At 41.4% G+C, this 25105-nt stretch overlaps 1 protein-coding gene across 3 annotated transcripts in view; it reads right to left on the bottom strand.

The window, feature by feature from the left end:
- Window positions 1–25105, bottom strand: part of ARB2A (ARB2 cotranscriptional regulator A) — a 546123-nt gene that overhangs the window by 117211 nt on the left and 403807 nt on the right. For all 3 annotated transcript variants that reach the window (XM_083151791.1, XM_083151789.1, XM_083151790.1), the window contains one exon: window positions 23098–23182. In XM_083151791.1, the coding sequence (XP_083007917.1) occupies window positions 23098–23182 (85 nt within the window). The remainder of the gene's footprint in view (window positions 1–23097; window positions 23183–25105) is intronic.

Below are 25105 nucleotides of genomic sequence, written 5' to 3'. Positions count from 1 at the left end.
GGGGCCCATGTCCCAATGTTTATAGAAACACAACTCTCCGCACATGTTAATAGTATGTCCCATAAGAGTGCCCTAGCTTATTTTCTGAACCATATTAATAATATAATAATAATTTTTTATTATATAGTGCTCTTTCTCCAATAGGACTCAAGGTCGCTTAACAGATAGAATTAGTGTAGTACAGCACAGGAACAATAATGTACGGAAAAACTTTTCAACTATACAGTACTCAAGAAATTACGGAAATGCTTGAGTAAACAGGAAAGTCTTTAGTCTTTTTTGAAGGATTCTAGAGTGGGCGTCTCTTGAACGGTGCGGGGAAGTGAGTTTCATAGAGTTGGAGGTGCATGGTTAAAAGCTTGAACCCCAGATTAATTACAGGAGATTCTAGGTACTGTTAAAAGTCTTTCATCTACAGATCGCAGTACTCGGCTGGAACAGTATGGAATCAGAAGCTGCTTCAATACATTGGGCCTTGGTCATGTTGGGCTCTGAAAGTTAGAAAGTTATTCTTGAAGTGGTGCCCTCACATTAAGCTGTGGCCCATTGCAGTTTTGTGTTTTTTGTTTTTTTTACGTGAATAGTAGTGCACTAGATCACATTATGTCACAAACTACCTCCAATTCACATTATGACCTAGTGCCCCAGTTCATATTATGCCACAGTACAGTGCCTCTTGTTCATATTAAGCCACTTTATAATTCCCTTCAGTTTGAATGATGTCACATCACACCATAGTGCATCAACTTCATATAGTGCAAAATTACAGTGCGCCTGTATTGGTATATCTGGGTCGAGGGACAACTAAGCCTCTGGACCATTTTTCACAGCATGTGGTCTCACTCAGGTAAAAGCGCGCTGTCACACACAGCAGAGAAGACTTTTTAGTGAGTCACTTGCGCTCCCTGGCGTGTAGGCGCTCCCTGTCCCCGCGCGCTGTCTCTTGTGAGTGACAGTGCGCCCAGCGAATAGGCATCCAGCGTGCCTTCACTGCGGATCTGAATGAACTACATTGCCTTGATGACTCATGAGTCATTGCAAGTAGTTCAGGAGATCACTGTCATACAGATGACTGATTAGTTGACTGACTCACACAGCCATAATGAGTCACTACAGGACCTCTAAGCTACCATGTGTGGCACTGCTATGCTCAGGCATATGTACTGTATGGAGCTGACCCTGAACTACATTGCTTGCTACGATTAATTCTCCTAGTATATTAGGTCACATAAATGACACACTCCCAATCAGCCTAATACAGTGCTGGGTGCTGCAAGTTATATGCTGTAGGTCTGTTTACTCCACAAGACATAGATGGATATGTATGAAGAACTACCGTTCACTTTTAATGAGCAACAGCTCGATTGCTCTTTCAAAAGAACTGTTCAAACAAACTGGTTCACTCATGGACGACACATCCGTAGCGCAAAGGGACACGGCCTGGAGACTGATGCTGCAGCTGCTGCCAGGGTAAGGAGACAGGTGCAGAGCGCACCACTCCAACACTACGCCCATACGAGAGGTGCATACACTCCTTTCAAGCACTTGAAAGCAACTGGTCCAAATGACATAGGTTACAACACATACAACCTTCATACAAACAGCATACACAATCCCAGGCTATTGGCCAATAAATAATCAGGGAGATTTGCACAGAAGTGAAGTGTTCTCCCTAAAATGAATGCATCAAAAACCAACAAATGATCAAATAATTACTACAAGGACTAAATACCTTATATTGATCACAATGCAATCATGGGTAATGCATCAGAGATATTCCTCATGATAAAATACACTTAATCTACATTGCAGGAACTTGCCTAGCTGTAAATAGGTTTTACCTATAAAGAGCCTTGGGCTGTGTTCACCAACTGTGTTTAGATATTTGTTCCACATTATGACTTTCATGACCTCTGTCAGGTTACCCAGAGATGTGAAATTCCTAAACTAAACACAAAGGGCGCCTCAGAACGCTAAACCAAATAGATGTCAACAGAGACAACTAGGCATAACTAGGTTACAGTGCGGTTTTTATGCTTCTTTAATTCAACTACCGATACATGCTGTATTCTTTTTTTGTTCCTTCTCTGTGTGAAACACACTTTGATCTTGAACAAAAGCTACAAAATACAAATGGAAGCTCAGCTCTAGCTCCTGCATTCCACTACACTGGAAATATGTTTAGTAAGTATCTACAATTCAGTTTAGCAGATTACATGTCCCTGGTAACTGCTCTAGTACTACTAAAAGTTTCTAAAAATTAAAAAATGTTTAATTTGCTAATGACGCAGAAAATCTGCAAAACAAAACAAACATGACATGCCCCAAAACAGACACTGCTTTTAGAAGGCCTTTTAACCTGACGTGTCATTGTTTCCTTTAAGTAACAGTCTTTAGGCAGGACTGCCATCAGATATTGTGGAGCCCAAGACTGACAAAAAAAGGCAAGGCTCTAAATAATAATATATAACTAGCACTGATCTGGCTGGTAGGGAACCCTACATAATAACTAGCACTGACATGGCGGGTAGGGAACCCTACATAATAACTAGCACTGACATGGCGGGTAGGGAACCCCACATAATAACTAGAACTGACCTGGCTGGTAGGGAACCCTACATAATAACTAGAACTGACCTGCGTGGTAGGGAACCCTACATAATAACTAGCACTGACATGGCTGGTAGGGAACCCCACATAATAACTAGCACTGACCTGGCTGGTAGGGAACCCTACATAATAACTAGCACTGACCTGGCTGGTAGGGAACCCTACATAATAACTAGCACTGACCTGGCTGATAGGGAACCCCACATAATAACTAGCACTGACCTGGCTGGTAGGGAACCCCACATAATAACTTGAACTGACCTGGCTGGTAGTGAACCCCACATAATAACTTGAACTGACGTGGCTGGTAGGGAACCCCACATAATAACTTGAACTGACCTGGCTGGTAGTGAACCCTACATAATAACTAGCACTGACGTGGCTGGTAGGTAACCCCACATAATAACTTGAACTGACCTGGCTGGTAGGGAACCCTACATAATAACTAGCACTGACGTGGCTGGTAGGTAACCCCACATAATAACGTGAACTGACCTGGCTGGTAGGGAACCCTACATAATAACTAGCACTGACCTGGCTGGTAGGGAACCCCACATAATAACTAGCACTGACCTGGCTGGTAGGGAACCCCACATAATAACTTGAACTGACCTGGCTGGTAGTGAACCCCACATAATAACTTGAACTGACGTGGCTGGTAGGGAACCCCACATAATAACTTGAACTGACCTGGCTGGTAGTGAACCCTACATAATAACTAGCACTGACGTGGCTGGTAGGTAACCCCACATAATAACTTGAACTGACCTGGCTGGTAGGGAACCCTACATAATAACTAGCACTGACGTGGCTGGTAGGTAACCCCACATAATAACGTGAACTGACCTGGCTGGTAGGGAACACCACATAATAACTAGCACTGACCTGGCTGGTAGGAAACCCCACATAATAACTAGAACTGACCTGGCTGGTAGGGAACCCTACATAATAACTAGAACTGACCTGGCTGGTAGTGAACCCCACATAATAACTTGAACTGACGTGGCTGGTAGGGAACCCCACATAATAACTTGAACTGACCTGGCTGGTAGTGAACCCTACATAATAACTAGCACTGACGTGGCTGGTAGGGAACCCCACATAATAACTTGAACTGACCTGGCTGGTAGTGAACCCTACATAATAACTAGCACTGACGTGGCTGGTAGGTAACCCCACATAATAACTTGAACTGACCTGGCTGGTAGGGAACCCTACATAATAACTAGCACTGACGTGGCTGGTAGGTAACCCCACATAATAACGTGAACTGACCTGGCTGGTAGGGAACACCACATAATAACTAGCACTGACCTGGCTGGTAGGAAACCCCACATAATAACTAGAACTGACCTGGCTGGTAGGGAACCCTACATAATAACTAGAACTGACCTGGCTGGTAGTGAACCCCACATAATAACTTGAACTGACGTGGCTGGTAGGGAACCCCACATAATAACTTGAACTGACCTGGCTGGTAGTGAACCCTACATAATAACTAGCACTGACGTGGCTGGTAGGTAACCCCACATAATAACTTGAACTGACCTGGCTGGTAGGGAACCCTACATAATAACTAGCACTGACGTGGCTGGTAGGTAACCCCACATAATAACTTGAACTGACCTGGCTGGTAGGGAACCCTACATAATAACTAGCACTGACGTGGCTGGTAGGTAACCCCACATAATAACGTGAACTGACCTGGCTGGTAGGGAACACCACATAATAACTAGAACTGACCTGGCTGGTAGGGAACCCCACATAATAACTAGCACTGACCTGGCTGGTAGGAAACCCCACATAATAACTAGCACTGACCTGGCTGGTAGGGAACACCACATAATAACTTGAACTGACCTGGCTGATAGGGAACCCTACATAATAACTAGCACTGACGTGGCTGGTAGGTAACCCCACATAATAACTTGAACTGACCTGGCTGGTAGGGAACCCTACATAATAACTTGAACTGACCTGGCTGGTAGGGAACACCACATAATAACTAGCACTGACCTGGCTGGTAGGGAACCCCACATAATAACTAGCACTGACCTGGCTGGTAGGGAACCCTACATAATAACTAGCACTGAGGTGGCTGGTAGGTAACCCCACATAATAACTTGAACTGACCTGGCTGGTAGGGAACACCACATAATAACTAGAACTCACCTGGTTGGTAGGGAACCCTACATAAATAACTAGCATTGACCCCCATAGAGGAAGAATAGAATAGTTGGTGAAAGTAGCGAGCCACTGTGCACACAAGGGCCTTCGTTGCGCTCCCCCCGCTGTCTGAGTCCGGGCAGCCGGAATTCCGATGTCGGGCTAATGATTATCAGAATCCGACTGTCAGTGTGCAATACCACACCCCTAGCATTGACCTTGCTAGTAGGAAACCCCACATTTTATTTATTTAAGTATTTAGAATGCAAGTGTACGCTAGATAAGGGACTAGGGATGCCCAGTACCATCAACGTCTGTATATAACATTTTTGGACTCCCATGAGCCAACACGTAATTATACTAAGGCAAAGCTCGTTTACGTTATAATAAAAGCTGACTGCTATTTCAAGAGCTTTTTATTTACTGCCCCAAGCTGTTCATGAACTGGCATTCACCACAAGAAATTTGCAAGGTGCGGATGATCTTCTAAGGGGCCAGATGCAAACAAGATTTTTCTGTCTCTTATGAGCAGTGGCATGAACAGTAAATCGGGTAGCCTCTTTAGTTGTCAAAACTGAAGTCTCACTTCAGCCACCAGCAGGGGCGAAAGAGATTTAAGTCAGTCCATTTGTGCATGAACTCCTAAGTGAAGCTGCTGCTCCCGAAAATCCATGCACATCTGAACAGATGGGAATAAAGAACATGACATGTGACCGGTACATTCTGAGAGACCAACACCTCTGGGTTGTAGGTCACCGAAGATTTCAACAAATCTCACCAGATATGGCAACAGATTAAGCGAGGGTAGAGACTGCCCTCCAACCTTAACCTGTTAAGACCTTTGAAGTCTTATGACGACCTCTATTCTACTCTTTCATATTAGCTGTTAGTTACACTAATTACTGCCTAATAGTAAGCTGGTGCCAGACACTGTTTCTAAAGACTTCCAGAGATGGAAGGCCAGCATTACAGTTACTAGCATGCCAGATTTGCAGTGCAGAAAATAAAGACTCCGGTCCTTAAGCAGTGGTAACATTCCTGACATAGTCATGTACTTTACAGAAGAATGCATACTGTTTGTAAGGAATTAAGATTATGTTTATACACACAGTAGATTTGCTTTCAATAACTATATGTTTCAGCATATACAGTATACAGGGACATAACTAGATGTTTTTAGGCCACATAGGTTTGTAAGGGCCCCCAATATACCTCCCAATTATAAAAAAAATGTTTATAGCACGTTACTTTGTGCTCCTCTCAGCTGTGGGCCCCATTGCAGCTGCACCCCCTGCACGTATGGTAGCTACGCCAATGACAGTATAGCCAGCTGATGAGGTGGACACAGGTAGCTATGCAAAGTGTAAATTTGCAGTTCGTTTGCCTCATAGTTGGAGAGGCAGAATGGGAGAAGGAAGGAGATTGCAGCAGGTAGAGTACAGTAAAGTCGTGTCCATGGAAATATGGCTCATGCAGACTTTTAGAAGCATGTATATACAGCCCAGTACGGAGGAACATCTTATGCACAAGATAGAGGGCAGACACCAATACAAATATACAGTAAGATAAACTTGATGCAAATCAACCTTGAGAGGTACACAAATAGACTGGACAGCAACAACACAAGAGTGCATGAGAAGAGAAAATAGCCTTCTCCATAATAATTTGTCTTAACAACTGTTTGGATCAATTATCTTGTGTTTGGGAACAAATGATCGATTCTCATTTGCTCTCATCCGTGGTTGCTTGGTTGGTTAGAAAATCTCAAGGTGTATGGCCAGCTTAAGGCAGGTATCGCAGCCTCCGGGTGATGGGGCATGCTGGAAGTTGACCAAAAAGCTACAGTTTGCCTTTGACAAATTGGGACTATGGGCCTTATTCTAGTTCACTCTTTCTGACAAAATCCTTCTTAGATGGACAAAAATATGTGCACTGCAGGTGGGGCAGATGTTACTTGTGCAGAGAGAATTAGATTTGGGTGGGGTTTTACTTCAAAGTGAGATCTATATTGCAGTGTAATAAAGCAACCAGTATTTACCCTGCACAGAAACAAAATAACTCACCCAAAGCTAATTCTCTCTGCACATTTTACATCTGCCCCCCTGCAGTGCACATGGTTTTGTCCATCTAAGAAGGATTTTGTCAGAAAGAGTGAACTAGAATAAGGCCCAATGTCCACAATCGCATCTCCCAAAACCTCCAAAATGTATCCTATACTGTAAACTATAAGGTTATTAAAATTTCTTCTGTGGTTTTTAGCAGTACTTGTGAACCTCAGCATATCCATGTGTCACTCCTTTCCGTCATAATGCATAATTATGTCATTTAGTTTATTTAATTATTGGGGGGGCGTCTGAGCTGTTTCCGACCTACAGTAGCATGCGGCTCTGCGTGATGTTAAGTCAGAGATCCTGCTGCACAGGCCGCACCTCCCCCTCCCGATACAATGCCTGCCCTGCTCCCTGCCTGGCCAGACTGTTCAACCATGTACGTAATTGTGCGTGGTGGTTGGGTGTGGGGGGTTGGGAGACACGTGGGCATTTTTTTTTAAATTACGGATGCCAATCCTGGGATTGAGTATGTTTCAATCCTAAAGGCCCCCATACACTATGCGATTATGGGCCGATTCCACACGATTCAGGCACTTCGGCCGATAAGTCGCGTGAAATCGTCCCAAAATCGCATGCGTATGACATTTGATCCGATCCAATGTGCGGTCCCGTGCGCATCGGACCGGATCAGGAGGTCGGACGTTCAGCATGTACGATGACGTCCGACCTCCTGCAGTGGGCGGGCGGGCAGCAGCGGCTCTGAAATGAGTGGCCAGCGGGTGGTGCCGGTGACAGTGGGGCGGGCGGCGGTGATAATCAGCATGCTGTCACTGTGTAGCGGGCGGGCAGCGGCGGCTATTACATCTTTAAAATAACATGTCAAATGACTGTCCGGATTCTCATTGGCTGAGATAGTGCACTCTCAGCCAATCAAAAGCCGGACAGTCATTTGACATGTTATTTCAAAGTTGTAATAGCCGCCGCTGCCCGCCCGCTGCACACAGTGACAGCATGCTGATTATCACCACCGAACTGTCACCAGCATCCCCCGCTGCACCCAGAGACGCTGCTGCTCACCATCACCGCCGCTGCCCGCCCCCCCACACTGCTCCTCACCCCCTGCAGCTCCCAGTTTTTTTTACATGTGATAAATCGCATGAGATTTATCACATGTAAAAAATGGCACATCAAGGGCCAAATTGTATGTGAGCCTCCCGGGGAGCTGCCGGTAGGCTCGCAGGAGAATTGGGTACGACTTGTCCTTAGGACAAGTCGGAATAATGTATGGGGGCCCTAAATCCTGGGATTGGTTAGTTTTGGGCAACATCACCTCCTTTCATTTTTAGAAGCTTTAGTACATTTACCCCTCTGTATCCTGTACCCAAATACTGCAAAAAAAAAAAAAAAACGCAAAATAAATAAAAACTTTTAGCATACGCATAAATCTTAAAGAAAATCCTGCATTTGGTGCATTGAATTAACTTTAAATTCCCTACGTAACAAAAACACACTGCTTAAAATTGTGTATCCAATTTCATTTCATTTTCTGAAGATGAGTGAAAAGCACATGAATTCATTAGTATAAGATAATTAGTAAACAATCATTAACATATCTCAGCAGTTTCCATTGATATTTCATCTCCTATAATCAAAGTAATAGGAAAATAAATCTGTTCAAATTTAAGTGCATTAAACACAATTTTCTTGTCCAATTTTGAATCCGGTTACATTCCTTGTGACGCATCCAGCGACGGTGACAAATAAATGCATGCTGACAGACGGTGTGAGAATCCTGGGTTTATCTATTGCCTATACAAGCGTATGATCCAGGCTTGTAGTAGAAGCAGCACTATATACACACTAGATAAAGTTGACATCCTGAAATAAAATATCTTCTGCAATACCTGTCAAGATCTGACATGGAGCTGAAATAGAGACTACAGAATGGCTGCCCCACTCTATTATCACTGATTTATCAACATTAATATTAATACCAGGCTAGCACTGTCTAGGAACGGTTTGTATAGAGCATCTTCAATGGTAAAACACCATCTGCCATGCAGTAAATCAGACGCTAGCACTTTGCTTTAAGACACCTATTAATTCAGGCACAGGAAGAAAAGAGGACAGATATTTAAAGCGAGAGAGCGATTTTGGAATAAATCTTTTTATGTTACGATATGTGCTACAGAATTCAGAATATACTTTGTCATTATTAGGGAACTTTCCTTATATACACAACGTCTATGTATTAATCAGTACTTTACAGGCAACATGTTGCCATTCACAAAAGGATCTGCCCCCAGTTGAGTTTACAATACATGGGGTCAATTTACTAAGCCTCACAGAGTGATAAAGTGGAAGCGATAAAGTACCAACCAGCCGGCTCCTGACAAGGCGGGATGAAACCTTATTTCTTACCACTTTATCTCTCCCCACTAGTTAGTGAATAGACCCTAATATTCCCTGCTACATAGACACAGGTTAAATTTAATGAGCAGCCAATTAATCTACCAGTTGATCTATGTATAGTACAGGGGCAATTACCCATTTTGGCAGTAACTTGGTGGGGTCATCGGCATAATCCAACATATTGGAAAACATTGATTTGCTTATTCAAACTCAAAAATTATTGGAATCAGCGAGTCAGGGATTTTTTATTCGTAGGATTTTGTCAATCCCCTGATAAACCACCAATCATTGGAGTTAACCAATTGGCATGGGCAGAAAAGGCAATTGATGTATGGCCCACAATAAACAATGGGACCTAGTTTTGCAGTGTACACAAGATAGAATAATTTTTTGTAAAAAGGCAACACAATTGTAGAATATCCCTTCAATAATGTGCCTGAACCTGCAGTTTCTAATGATGATGACCTGTACCGGGAGATTTTACTGCTATAATACAGCTGTCAAAAAGAAGTGTGCTAATGAATGCCACAGTTACAAAGTGTATACAGCAGAGCTCTGCCACTACAGACTGTTGGTTATCGTGATGTTTCTGTCAAACGTCTGTTACACTGTAATATCTTTGGATGTGAATAGAGATAGGAGGGGAACCAGAGTACAGTGTCCATGCGGTCACCGCCTCTCTTGCCAGTGCATTCGCTGAGTAGACTCTGTCCTAGAGTAGACTCTGTCCTAGAGTAGATTCGCTTTAGTACAGGAGAGAACCATATTGCCTGCTTCCATTATAGAAATGCCCATTTCTTTGGTAGCTAGGCCTAGGTTTACCCCCATCAACTCAATTTAACATTCAGCTGACATGTCTAGGTTATATACAAGGCCTATTTATCAATATGCAAGGATAAGATTTCCTAAAGCCACTTATTGCAGAGTATGATCTTACATCTCACCCATCTCTACTGTCTTCTAGCTTTTCCCTATTGGGATAAATGACGGTTTAGCTACGGCAAGGGTACTGACGGTTAATCGGTTCTGGCATGTAGCTGGTGATTTTGCTCCTTCCTTGACTTTTATGCTAAGTATCACTTCTCCCCGACTCTTCATTTCCAGTTTCTGCAACTGAAAGGGGTTCATACAATCTTGCACATGATCTTCTAAGCTCAGAGTCCTTATATTCTATGCTCTGCAGAAAGAGTCCTGGATTTGTTTCACCTTGCCTGGGAAAGAGACTAGGATAAACCCTATGATTGATGAGTGGCCACTCATTAGGCAGCAGCTGATAAACCCTCTGTACATGCTTCTTAGAGGGCAAATACTTTTATGGTTTACACAAGATGGTATCGGTTTCCTTCAGATGTAGCTTAGCTCTTCCAGCTTATGTAGGAGATAATAAGGACATGTAAGGACTTTTCTACAAGTCAGCTGTGACTGTCTTCTAGTATGTACTTTCTGGAGTTAAGTATCAGCCCTTCTCAGATGGCTTATTGGTGCAACAACACTCATAGGCTGCCTTGTCATGCCACTATGCCACTGAATCAAACAGTCCACTTGAGACACTGGTGTAGTATATCTGTACAGTGGTCCATCCCCAACCTGCTAGAGTTTGGTAAATGTCAGCTGCACAGAATTATGCTGGGAACCTTAGTTCTCCTTTCATCAATTGCTCACTCCCAGGTACAGATGGAGCCTTCTTCAACTAGCCTTCTCTGGAGAGCCATGGCTCACCAAGGTGTATTAGCATCTATTGTTCTCAGCTGCAATACAATACATAGAACAATACAGTAGGGGAATAGCAGAAGATTAAGTCCGACAGCTCTGGTTTACTTAATCCTATTAAAGGGCTAGATGAGGATGGCTCTGTATGTAGTTCTCAATTCTGTTAGCTATGAAAAAATTCCCCCCTCTACTTTTCCCTCCCGTTTAAAAGGTCATTAAAAATAGCAACAGCACAACCTCATTGCAGTTGCTTTCTGTCTTGTCATTATTATGTTAGCGTATTGCTTTGTTTAATCAAGTGTGTTTTGTTGACAAATTATGTGTCTTGCTCACATTGTGATGTTATTGCATGCTTTTTATGCTATTGTTACAAATAAAGAGATTTACAAAAAATTTAATCTTTGCACAATGGTGGTATACTGTTAGACACAGAAAGCCTCTACTTTCTATGCTGCATTAGAAAAATAAAAGCACAAATCTGATTGGAAAGCGAGGGTAGGACACTAAGTGCCCTGTGAAGGCGCCTAGGGAGGAGTGGGTTTGCTGAGCTGCAGCTTAATTGATTGGGGGTGTCAAACTCAAAAAAGGAAAACTAGTGCAAGAAGGTGCATAACTGCGCTACATCTAAAACACATGCAACAGGTGTCTCTGAACAAATAAAATAAGATTTATTAAAATCTGATTGGATGTTGCTGTGGATTATAGTATATCCCATGATCATTTTTATTTGTGACTTAACAATGTAACTATGAGAATGAATGAGTGTATGGATCCACTGATCCACTATAAAGCAATAATAAACATGTACTGTGGTCTGGCATGTATTGTGTGAGTGCCTTTGCCTTCTTCTGTAAATGAACACTTGGTTGTGTTATTTCAGGGTTGCCGACCCTCCCGGAATTTGCGGGAGTCTCCCGAAAATCGGGTCCTTCCTCCCGGCCCCCGGAAGGGTGGGCAACCCTCCCGGAATCAGGGGGACCCCCACTGAGCCCCCCGATCGCGGCATTTATATGCCGCAATCCGCGGGTCTCAGGGGAGGGGGCGAAGCTAAAACGGCACAATCGTGCCGTTTTAGCCCCGCCCCCTCCATGGATATCAGTTATTTTGCCTATTTGTCGTAATGGGGGCGGGGTTTAATGACGTCACCGTTAAGCCCCACCCCCAAAACGCGTAATGCAAGATTCCTCTCCGGGCTTCTCCCGGAGAGGATTTTTTGAAAGTCGGCAACCCTGTGTTATTTGCAGTCATGCATCTGATGGCAAGCATTCTACAGTATGTAACAAGGCATTCACCAGACACATACATAGCACAGGGATAGTACATGACAGATAATAAAATTCTTTCTGATGATATATTTGTGGAAACCTCTGTAAATGGATATGATCACAAGCAATTCTCCAAACCACTTGTTACAATATCCTAACCTCAAATGCTATCTCACACGCTGTAGATCATCCGTTTCCTATCTGACATATGTAATCTCAGACAGCACGCTTGTCACTTTACAGCAATGCCTGTAAATCAATTTCTATAAAGCTGAGGAAACAAATAATTTCATGCAATTTACACAAATTTGGGGTTTTAGTCTTAACCTGATACGCTCCTGTGTGCATCGAATTAGAAATCAATATGTCCCCTTTAGTGATGTACAGTATTTTTAAATGCATGACATCTGGCATCGCTGAATGTGATCGCAATGTTTTAGATGGGAGTTTAAAAGTGACTTAGTAGAACTGCCAATGACTTTGCTGAAATTACCCTTTGTAAAATACATACCACACTGCCTATACAGGTATAAAAAGCATATTTAGCGACAACAAATGTAGAGTATATAACACATTCAGATTCATTTTTACTACAATTTGCAATACTTAGTCATTGTGCAAATCTCTTGTTCTGATTTATTAGAAAAGCGATACATACATCTCCCCCCTCCCATCACAGTTCTTTCCACAACTGTATTATGCTTGCTGTTCGGTATGCTTCATAGGTCAACAGTAAAACGGAACTCAATGTAAAGACTTGTACAAGGTCAAAATGAGAAAAAGGTCAACTAAAGGAAAGGTCACCAAATGAAAAGGTTAACATGAGTATTTAAGGTTTTTAAGGTTTTTGAGGTGCCAATTTTAAACTTTTAACACATTTTTTTGTTCGCAATACTTATAAGAAGTAAAACAAATCTAGGTCTCTTGCACATGGCGGTTGACCTAAGGACCAGATACCCTTGTTGTACTATGTTCTGGTCATTAGCAGAGTATCACTGTTTTTAAAGACCCTTGCAAAAATAACATTGTTCATTCAAAAACCCAACTGTTAATACTATAGAAAAATATATACTGTAGCTGCATAAACCTCTTTAGAGCCGCCAAAGGGATTTTCTCACAGGTGATAATAATATGCTTTCAGCAAATATTCTTAACAGCCAATAAATGAGCTTTGATTGCGGTTGTTGCGGTTGTGGCTTAAGTAAGCAGGTGATGCCGTTACTACTTTCGTATTGCACATAATAAATCACACAGGGCATTAAAACCTCTATCTGACAGCTATAATATGAATCTATGAAAAGTCATTTTTTTTACACATGAAATGTCAGTGTTCCTATCAAATCCACTACCCATTCTAACCCAGAATTCTGAGAGAAAATGTAGTGCCCCCTTTTGTCCATATGAAAAAGGTTGGGATGATTACAGAAGCATTGCTATCAACACAACACACAGAAAATAAGCATCTCTAATTGTTACCGGTGGGCGAGCATGGGATGATCTAAGCCAACTGCACATGCCTGTACATATACACACACAGAGATATGTCAACGTACATCTATCCTCCATGCAGTAAAATCAAGTTATACTGAAAGTGTGAGCTTACGTGACCCGGTAGTGTTTTCCGATAATAGTGTATTTTTTCAAAAGAAAGGGACAATCAGCTTTAGCTGATTAAAAAGATACATGACATGATTATATTCAGTGTGGGACAGCCGCTTTGTCCGCATCAGAAATAGCAGTCTAGGAAAAACAAAGAATTTCACCTGCAGAATACAGCCACAATTACACATTGGGGTTTATTCAATGCGCACTGCTCGCTGCGACAGCGAGCAGTGCTGCCTGCTTGCTTTCACAGCGAGCAGGGTCAGTATTCAACTGTCCACCTGCACATGCAGTTTCCCCCTCACTAGGTTTTTGAAGGCTCGTGGCTAAATGCAGCGGGCTCCCTGCATTAGCCTCGAGCCTCGCTGTTTGGGGGACTCCAGAACTGTTTTGCAAGGAAGACACTATTTAACAGAAAAAGTTGCACAAAAGACGCTCAGCACTACAGAGTCAAGGAGGACTCTTTAAAGGATTAAGAGGATAGATGTACGAGGACACACCTGTATGTTTGTGTATGTGCATGCATGTATATATATAGCAAGCGCCGGCTTAGGAGGTTCTGTTGCTGTGACAACGCCGGCAACGGACGCGGTTTGGATGACGTCATCGGCGGGAAATACGGCGTGGACAGGTGAGTTAGATTCATGTGATTGTCTGTTTGTGCAGGTATATATAGAGCTCCTTGGTGGTCAGTGGTCTATGCCCAGGAAGAAGGTGCATTACTTTTGCACCGAAACAGCTGTTGGTATGACTACGTTCAGGAATGCTGCGATGGTTAATTTTTGACTCTCTATTCTGCTAAGTATTCCATCTCATTCCTGCATTGATTCTGTTTTGTCTGTCACATTGCACTTTTAATATGCCATTAAAATTTTTTTGATATTTTTGCATGAAAATCGGGTGATGCTGGCTTCCTAATACTGTATGTATATATATATATATATATATATATATATATATATATATATCCCCAATATGCGCTAACACAATGTATTAAAAGAATAGGTAAAACAGAATTATCATCTATTCTAGGGCAGCCTAACCAGTATATTCCCGCGCCTACAACCCTTGGGTTACAATCCTGATTGAAGATTATTCTACTGTATATTCTGCACTGATATACTGAAGATTATTACAAATAAGACAAGTTTGGACCTTTGCTTCCCATGGTCTCACTCGATGGTGGACTTCAATATTGTGCCAGTTGGTATATTGTATTAATTGTAGGCGCCAAACCACTATTGCTGTGTGTGTGTGTGTATATATATATATATATATATATATATATATATATATACACACACACACACACACACACTGTATATACATTCATACACACGCACACACGCCACTCTGCTCCTCATGATACACACTCTGACAGTCCAGTGGTGATAACTTTGGAAGATGTCTACAGACTAGAGGACGGCTGCACAAATATTTGTACTGTTGTATCACTAGCAGGTTGTGTTCTACCCATGAATACACTAGTTATCTGCACATCTTCTCCTTTCTTAAGTCCTATACAAAGCAGTTACAATTAACAATTAATTCACTGGATAAATACATTTGAATTATTTTAGCTTAATGGACCACTTACTGGAAAGCCCCCGCAGCTTCTGCCAGGACGGGCTCCGATTGGCTTTCTGAGATTAGCCCAGGGACCCTACTAATATCCCTTGTAATTGAAGCACTAATATTTACTATCATTTTTCTTGTATGATTTTATTTGATCACTCGGTACTCTGGCTGCTCTTTTTTTTATTTTTAATCTGGGGTCTCTTAACAGAGTTGTTGAAGCTAATTCATTTCCAGCATCAATGTGATTGACTCTCCACTATTACCAGCTGCTTCTCTTATTATCTCCTCTTTCATAGACGGGTACAATGTACTCCAGAATGCTGCAGCACATTATAATTATACACTGCCTGCTATCTCTTGTGTATATATTATATCTTTTTTTTTTTTCCTAGCGCTTGCCTGTGTCCATTATACTATTGTTAGTTTCTGTCACAGTGCTGGCCACATGTGGAGGGTTCAGGAGCTTCTCAAACCCCTTCTCAATGTGCCAACAGGGCACTCTTAACACAGGCGTAATCCCACGGTGGATGGGCCTCACGAAAAAAAACAACACATGCCTCCTGTCATTAGAAAACACCATTTAACATACAATGAGCTCCTGAAAACACCACAACATTTCATTCACAGACACAACTCCGCCTCCTAAAGAACTATATAATTTCAGTTTAAATAACTTCCCTTTGTCTTTTTTTTTTCCCCCTCCAAGTAACGGCAATCAACAAAATAACTACAATTTTACTCCGAACAAGCACCAGTCGTTCAGCAATCCTTTGCAACAGCTGGTGTCCCTTATTTATAGCAAGCTCCTTGCGGGTTCCTACCAATATCGCTAGCGCCAGCTCCATGCAAACACAGACTTCCCTTAATAGGAGAGTAGCAGAATAAGTTGCGAAGTGCCCCCCTGTCTGTGGGTTCCTTATTTATTTCAGGGTGAATATCTAAAATTACCAAACGGCATTAAAATCAGCTTCCCAGGTCTGTGTCTAGCACACTGTGCTTTTCCCAGAGCATTAAGCCTGTAGCATTGATGTACTGTGTAGTCTCGCTACCTTCATTCTGCCAAAAAGATACCAGCCTCGCGAACTGAAATGTGTTTACACGGAGCACTCAAACACGCGCATTATAGCTGGGTAAATGTGTTTGCGGCCTGTAATTTCAGATTTCCTCCCTGCTTATTTCTGCAGATTAACATTCTGTCAGTGTGATAATAGAAGAGCAAGCTAATATAACTAAGGGAGGTTTTTAAAATGTAGTTTTATTAATAAAGTGCTTGCATATCACAAAGAGGCTGGCTACAAGTCTGAATGGCTTATTAGTGGGATGTGGCTGAGAGCTGACAGTCATTGTTAACATGGCTTTTAAAGTCTTCCATATTCTAAACCCTCATTAATCAGATGATTAGATAGTTCATCTCAATCCCCACAACTATTTTTTTTTTTGCTTCCAGAAGGCAGACGAGCAAACAGACGGATATAATAAAGAGAGAAAAAAAAACACATATAGTCGTAAACCAGGTGTCGCTTTTACTGTATATACCTGCAGAACATTCCCCATTGTTTTCCTGATTATTATACAAACTGTGGAGGCGATTTCTTAAAGCAAAAACTTCAGACAACCTGTTGGGTCAGGGGATACCTCGATTTCATCCAATCAGGAGTCAGAGAGAGAAATAATAAGTTTTCCCTAATCCTGATTGAACAATTTGAAGGGTAATGAGTCACCAATCACCACTGGTACATAGGTTCCACCAAAAGTTAGTTGTTTCCTAAACATTAACCTTTGCGGTCACCAATACTGTCTGAGTGCATCTGGAAACTTTGTCTATTATCTTTGAGAACCTATTTCAAAATGCAAACTTTAGCATTCAGTGCCTATTTAAAGGCCTCTGCTGCCTCTAAATCTTGCAGACATCTTGAGATAATTGCCGACATCTTCACTGAAAAATTCCATAAAAAAAAAAAAAAAAAATGTAAGAAATGCAGCTCACCCTTAATATATTTAAATAACTATGCGTGATATACTCCGTATGTTGTCAATTGTCTAGTGTGCGTTTGCATATCAGCCCATTGAAAAAAATAAATAAATAAGAAAATATATTCCAGGCGTACCTCCCATATGCAGTCTCTTTCCATACAGATCTCATGCTGTTTCTGCCCCACACAATGAACATATGGTGAATATCTTATCATATAGTTCCTCCATTCATATGTTAGAAGCTGTCAGACTGTCTGTGTTTCTCTAGCTGGGCTGCTGGGACACCAAGGCTTTTATTTAACTGAACGATGATCGATAAATTCACTAGAGAGCATACCTTTGTGATGACAAGCGAGAAGGGGGAGCAAAACTTTCCAAATACCCACCTGCTTTTACGCATTGCGGAATTTATACGGCCAAAGGCTGCTTTTGAGATCTAATATATAAAACAAACATAAACGCACTTTTACCCACCATCAAAATAAAAACTCAAACTGTTCTATTTAAATGAACCGCATTAAGAAACAATAAAGTCCCAGCAGACTCTACAACGGGAAACAAATAAAAGTTATTTCGGTTTAGCTTTGTCCTCCCATCGTCGTAACAGAATTATTTTTCTAATTACATTTAACACATGCGTGAGATTGTTTTTACTTGATATCATTTCAAAGATAATGCAAGTGACTAAACCATGAAAGATGTATTATCTTTCATCTGTATTTTAATTAAACACATTGTCTGACATCTCCAGCAAATTACACTGAATATTTCAATATTGTATATACCAACAGCACACTAGTAAATCTCCTGCATATGAATAAATACATATACATTCTATATGAGAGAAGGGGCCCTCTGTTTGTGGTCTGTGTACACCCAGTCACATTGTTTTTTTGTTAATTCATTTATGTAAAGCACAGTTGGAGATTAGAATTGTGGTACTGCTGGTTCTAGGTTATGTTTAATGCTAGCTGCACAGCTTAACATACTACAATAGGTATGCCTAACAACCACTGTTTGAATAAAGATGTACATATTTGAATTCACGGTTATTGGTCTAGGAAGTTTTTCTTCGGATAAATGCAGCGGGATAGCTGCTTTTTTCTGCTAAATGGATGCAGGTTGTATGAATAAAACGCATTTTATATATTATTTCTGTAATCTAAAACACTATGTATCACTATTTGTCTCGGTCAGTGCCATCTTATAATTATAATGTATATTAACTTGAGTCTCATCACCAATCGGACTGTCCAGCTGCGCTTATGATCCATGATTCATAATGTACGCTATGCAAAAGCCTGCTACAATGGTTGTTGCAGCCGCTACTGCAAAAATATTCTAAAGCTAAAGGAGGCATCTTGTGAAAGTATACACACTTCGCAGCATCGGATCGTCTGCAAAAACTTTTTTTTTTCACCATCAGGATATGCATGCAACTGAAGCCAGTGAAGTTGTCCTAGGTCGCAGACACTGCTGTCCATGAGCACAGAAAGTAAGGGTAAAATCCCTGGGCATTTTTTCAATCCGGAGAATTGAGAATGAAAAATGTTCAATCCCAGGATTGGCATCCCTAAAAGAAAAACGCCCCCGTCCGCCACATTAACTTACTTGGGGGGAGCGGGACAGATGGCAGCAGTGGGGCGGAGGTGCCAGGTGGAGGCAGTTGGATGGTGTGACGCCCGGCGGTGGAGGTGCTTGTGTGCTGCCAGGAGCGGTCAGTCGGCAGAGGCTTCTGGCGGCGGAGGTGCAGCGAGGTGGCCTACACAGTGTGACCTATGACCAAGTCACGCTGCAAAGGCCACACGCCAGGGTCAGGAACAGCCGGGCAGCGTCTTCACAAGTTAAGAGTGACTCCTTGAAAGGCACCTGGAAAATATATCCCTGTGCCCTTCACTATATTATATATCAGACTCTCCACCTCCCTACAAAGGTTAAATGGGCGATCAAGACCCACTTCTTCATTAGCTCTAACAATCTCTCATCCTAACCTTCTGTTTCTGCTCACTTCTATCCCTGCTGTGTCACCCCAGTCTGTCTGCCCCTCCACTTTAGAATGTAAACTCTCATGAGCAGGGCCTCTCTCCTCATGCGCTTTTCTAAGAATATATCTCTGACACTTTTATAATCTTTTATTTACCATGTACTTGTCCTAATTTGCATGTGTACTGTAGTTCACTATATTCTTGATTTATTTTGGCGCATCTTTGTATGGTCTGCAGAACTCTTGGCGCCATATAAATAAACAATAATAATAATTTATATTATATATATTTTATATATATATATATATATATATATATATATAATATTTATGCAACGTATTAAAAAATACCTATTTTAGGAGCCAATGTTTCTTTAACAGGAGCATACTGTAGGCCAGTTTTTCCAAATGAAATACACTGCTGAGTTTTACATAATGTGGTATAGTTTGAAAATCTAAGAAAGGTTTACACCATTAAAGGCCAACTAAGTCCTTTTTAATGTTCATGCCTGAAGCATGAATGCTAAATGTACAGTCTTAGTCTGACCTTCCACTGCAGCATTGTTAAAAAGTAAAGTTATTACAAAAAAACTGCAAACATATTTCACAGCGTTTAGACCAGTGGTTCCCAAACTGTGTGCCGTGGCTCCCTGGGGTGCCTCGGGACACATGCAGGGGTGCCACGGCTTGGTGGTCCAGGACCAACTCAAATTATTAATGGATAATTATTTAGGAGCAAAACCAGTGCTGGTGGCTGCCAATCATAGAATGTGTACAAACAGAAGCAAATCCTGCCCTTTACCACATAACTGCCGCTAAGAATCGCATATAAACCCAATCTAATTAATTTTTTTGGACCTAGGGGTGCCGTGAAAAAAATTCTGATTCTCTAGGGTGCCGTGAATCAAAAAAGATTGGGAACCTCTGGTTTAGACAATGTTCAAAAAATGCTGAAGGTTATTTGCATTGCGGTCACATGTCATCGTCACTATACTACGGGTGTACAAATGCACCAACCTGTCCAGGGTAATTCTGTTGCCTAGGAGACTTCCTTAGGCCTTTACCACTATTTTCTCAAAAGTAAAACCGTTTTTAAAACTTGTCAGATGACCTAAGGGGAGATGTATCAAATGTGCTACACTAAGACAGGTAGGGAAGTTATTGATCGTAACCCACCAGGTTCTACGTATCATTTTTATAGACCGTACTTTATAGTTGAAAGCTGATTGGTTGATATGGGCAACTTCTCTATTTGTCTTCTGTAGGTGGTTTGCTACATTTTCCCCATAATGGGCAAGAAGTCCAACAGTGGGTTTAGCTACTACCAGACTGGAGATGATAGTCAAACACACCGACATTTCATCAAGTACTAGATATGTATTGAAGCGTACCTCCGAACTGTCCCGCTTTTCGCGTTGGGATGTTCCCTGCGTTCCGCCCAGGGCAGGCAGTTTCCTGTGGTGGTGGTGGTGGGGGGCTAGTTGTGAGTCCCCCCTGTCCCCCATGAATAGACACTGTGAGCATGTGCACAGATTTTATTCCTACAGCCTGATGGGCTGGGGACATAACCGCTAGCCATGCCCCCAGTGGCAAAAATGGGGGAATGGCCTCACAAAAATAGGGCACGCCCCTTGACTCCGTCACACGAAGTGTCCCTCTACCTAACACTTCGATGTTGGGAGGTATGTTAGAGAACTACAAGTGGAGGCATATCCATAGCTGATATGTTTTGCAACAAACAGAGAGCTATGGGCTACTTATACTCATTTTAGGAGCCCTGGTTTTCTGAATGGAGAAACACATATCATTCAAGCACATCATAAAGAAAGGACTTCAATTTTTTAGGAGTCTGTTTACTAAGCCTTGGGGAGAGATCATGCGGAGACCGATAAAGTACGAGCCATTCATATCCTAACTGCCATTTTACAGGCTGTGTTTGAAAAATGACATTTAGGGGCTGGCTGGCTGGTGCTTTATCTCTGTGGACTTTCACTCTCTCCAAGTCTTATTCTATACCTCTTATACATTTTCAGATGATGTCACGTGACTTAGTGTATGCTACTTGTTTGACTTCCCTTTTCCATTTCTCACGCACACTCACTGACCAAGTAAAGTTCACCCAATACACTCTAATGTCCTTTTACAGCTTATGAACACCTCAAAGAGACAGATTCACAATTATAGTGAAAAAAATATCATCTAACAAAATTATTTAGTAGTGTTGAAAGCATGCATTCTACCAAGGGAAAAATAACAATGGTCAATCATAGATGTACGAGATATGGCTATTACGTAACGAGACTGTACTTGTAAAAAATAGACCATACTGCGTGAGTTAAAAGGGAGTGGGGGAACATTGAACTTGGACCCAAAATGGTTTTGCCAGTTTCACCCCTCTCGCACACATAGGGCCTGATACAACATCAGTCTGCCCCGATGGCTCGGCAGTGCGCATTGCATCAGTGAATATACGCATTTGCAGGGCAGTTTAGACTGACTTTTATCATTCAATAGTTGACGACCATCGAATGATTCCCCCCCCCCCTGTACACTCGCATGCGAATGAATGTGTCAGCGTACACATTCATTTGCATGCTTCCAAGGGGATTCGCGGGGAAGCAGAAGGCAGGGGGCAGGCGTACGTTTGCCCAGCCGGCAGCGTTAAGCCGCTCACTAAGCAGCGAATGACCTGTACTGAATCAGGCCCATAGTTTGATATCACACAGAACTCAAAGTAAAATTGCTTAGTTCACAAGCAGAGCAACATGTTTACTTAACATTTTTAGTTAAATTAAACAAACCTCCCACCGAACATCTTAACATGACAAAAGTTTGTGCTATGACGGTTGCAAGTCTTCCCACTGCTGAGCAAAAGAAAATGGAAAGTGTACACACATTTTGGAACAACTTCAAGCAGATTCACATTTTTAAGATAAAGTAATGAAACATGGATCTTCTAGTTACTATGATCCTGAAACAAAATGCCTCTCCATGCACTGGAAACATCATTCTAATCAAGAATTAGGAAAACACATTAAAGCAAATCCAAATTCAAAGCCATGTTAAATGTTTTCATTGAGTTCAAGGGTGTTATTTTGGCATACGGAGTATCTGATGGCACAACATGAGTTCAGCAATTTTTAAAGAAATTTTGCAGAAGAACGAGACCTCTATCAGGGCAATGCACCAGCCCACACAGCTCTATCTGTGAAGCAGTTTTTGGCCGAGAAACAGATTGCAGTGCTAGAATAATCCCTAGACCAGGAATGTTCAAACTGTGGCCCTCAAGCTGTTGTGAAACTACACAACCCAGCATGCTTTGCCATAGTTTTAGCATTCCCTAATAGCAAAACGGTGGCACGGCATAATGGGACTTGAAGTTTCACAACAGCTGGAGGGCCATAGCTTGGACATGCTTGCCCTAGACCTATCATTGTGTGACCTTTTTTCCCCCGTAAAGTTAGAGCTGTACTGAAGAGGTCCTGCTTTGCATCAGTTAATGAAGTAACGAAGAAAATGATGGCGCTGCTAAGACAGCTGACAGATAATGAGGCTTTGTACAATGGAAAATGAGAATGCAGCACTGTGTGGATGCAGAAGGGGAGTACACAGGAAGTAGAATGGAATTAAAATGTACAGTATATTTAATATACTTAAACATAAATGATAGCATCAGTCTCACTAAAGCCACATCTTATATCACTGTATTACTATTTTATGAACATTAAAAGCGCCAGAACTATACCTGCAGAAACACGTGGGCAGTCTGGCAGCATGGATTCCACTGAGGTGTCTAATGGTTCACAGCTGGAGACCCAATTACAGCAATTCTGCAAACACACACCAGACAAACAAATATATAAATATACTGTGCAAGGAGTGAACAAAATAACTATAGTTCTGTTTTCTAAACAAAGTAATTAAAAAAAAAAGTCAATTTCATAATTAAATATAAAATAATTAGTCTGTTAAAAAAAAAAAAAAAAAAAAAAAGAGTGTGTTGAAATACCATCAGATTCAGAACCACAGTTTTCCCTTAAGAATACGATCATTCCAAAAATGTCCAACCCTCAGTATATATCCCCTGCTATTCTATAGCAACATGCTTCAAAACCGTTATTTATCATGACAAAAGAAAAGAAAACAAAAAAAGAAAGAATACAACCCATTTAAAATGCATCAAACACACAGCTAATATTGAACTGTCCTTTAAAGGAACTAGAAAAAAAGAACATGGTATATACACTGTGTTTAAATACATTTATACAATGTTCTACTAAATGCAACTTTCATTTCCCATATCTGGCTGGCACATGGCCTAGTACTGACTGTAATCTGTACATTATGCATGTAGCACAAGGCTTGGTACTTGGTCACAGTCCAGCCCTCCTCTGAAACATTGGAACTTGTTGGAAGCAAAGAAAAACAAGTATAGCTGACTACGCACTATGATATAGTCTATGAACCAGTGGCGTAAGTTCGCCCCAGTTGCCCGGAAGCAAGATAAATATTGGTGCCCCCCCCCCCCCCACACACACACACACAGCCCCTTATATAAATATATGTATGCATGTGTGTAATTATGTATGTATGTTATGTTTAAAATAAAGAGAGTGTGATGTCTATGGTCCTATAAACAATATTGCTGTTGTTGAACTACACATCCCAGCATGCACTGCATCAGTTTTAGCATGGCCAAATAGCAAAACTGTAGCAGGGCATGCTGGGATGTGTAGTTCAACAACAGCTGCAGTGTCAAGGTTAGCCATCACTGGCTTAGTATGTACCTGACTTTTAAATGCCTTGGCGACACCATGGTGCATTGTAGGTGAGGCAGTTAAATTAAAAGCTACATTATTATTTTACAAGAAAGCCTTAAATTGTAAATGCTCATACTGGGACAATGGGCTGTAAACCTGAACTGCAAGCAAGTCATGCCAATATCTGATACATAATGTAGTTTTGTTCCTTTCTGTCTTATTAGCATACAAATTTTACAGCAAAAAATAAGTGCAATGCTTTTCTTGGGGTGTACATACCCTGGAACTTTGTTCTTCATGTCTTTACATAAAAAAACAAGGGCTTTCTTTTTTTTTGGTCCTCAGGCACTTTCATGTTTATGAATGATACTCCAAAAACTACAACTGAACTTTATTTAAAAAGTTGATGCCTGTCAATAACTCTCCATCTGAAGAAGAGACCGGCAAGGAATTCTTTTAAAACTAATGGGAAAGGGATTATAGGCCATGTAAATACGACACCCCTTGATTGATTGGTAAACATCCATCATAGAGTTCTAACAACAAAATGATACATTCTACAAATGTCACAGTTCCTCAGACACAAATACACTGACTCTCTTTGATGTTGTAACCTCAAAGATATAAAAAAAAATTAAGAAAAAGTTAAATTCCACTTCTTTGTATTACTGTTTTCATTTTGTGCAGTAAAGAAATTAGAAATGAGATGTTTCCCATCAATCATGTCTGCCAAAAAGGGTGGAAAAAAGTTGATTGCTAGTCCGGTAAACAAACGTGTATTGTGTATTTTAGATGCTTGCTACTCTGCTTGTGCACCATGGAATCCATCCACGACATGGAAAGATCCTTGACTGGTAGATCAAGTGTCTTATTGTATTTCCTTAATTCATTCTGTCTGGAAGAAGATGTCAGCTGTATAGCAGTGAGGGGAAAATTTGAAAGCCTCGAATCCCCACCAATAAAGGCCAAGGAATGATGTTTTGAATAGATTTG

The sequence above is a fragment of the Crinia signifera genome, chromosome 1, assembly GCF_055691185.1.
Source record: "Crinia signifera chromosome 1, ASM5569118v1, whole genome shotgun sequence".
In the NCBI taxonomy this organism is placed as follows: domain Eukaryota; kingdom Metazoa; phylum Chordata; class Amphibia; order Anura; family Myobatrachidae; genus Crinia; species Crinia signifera.
This window is presented reverse-complemented; position numbering and strand designations above follow the sequence as displayed.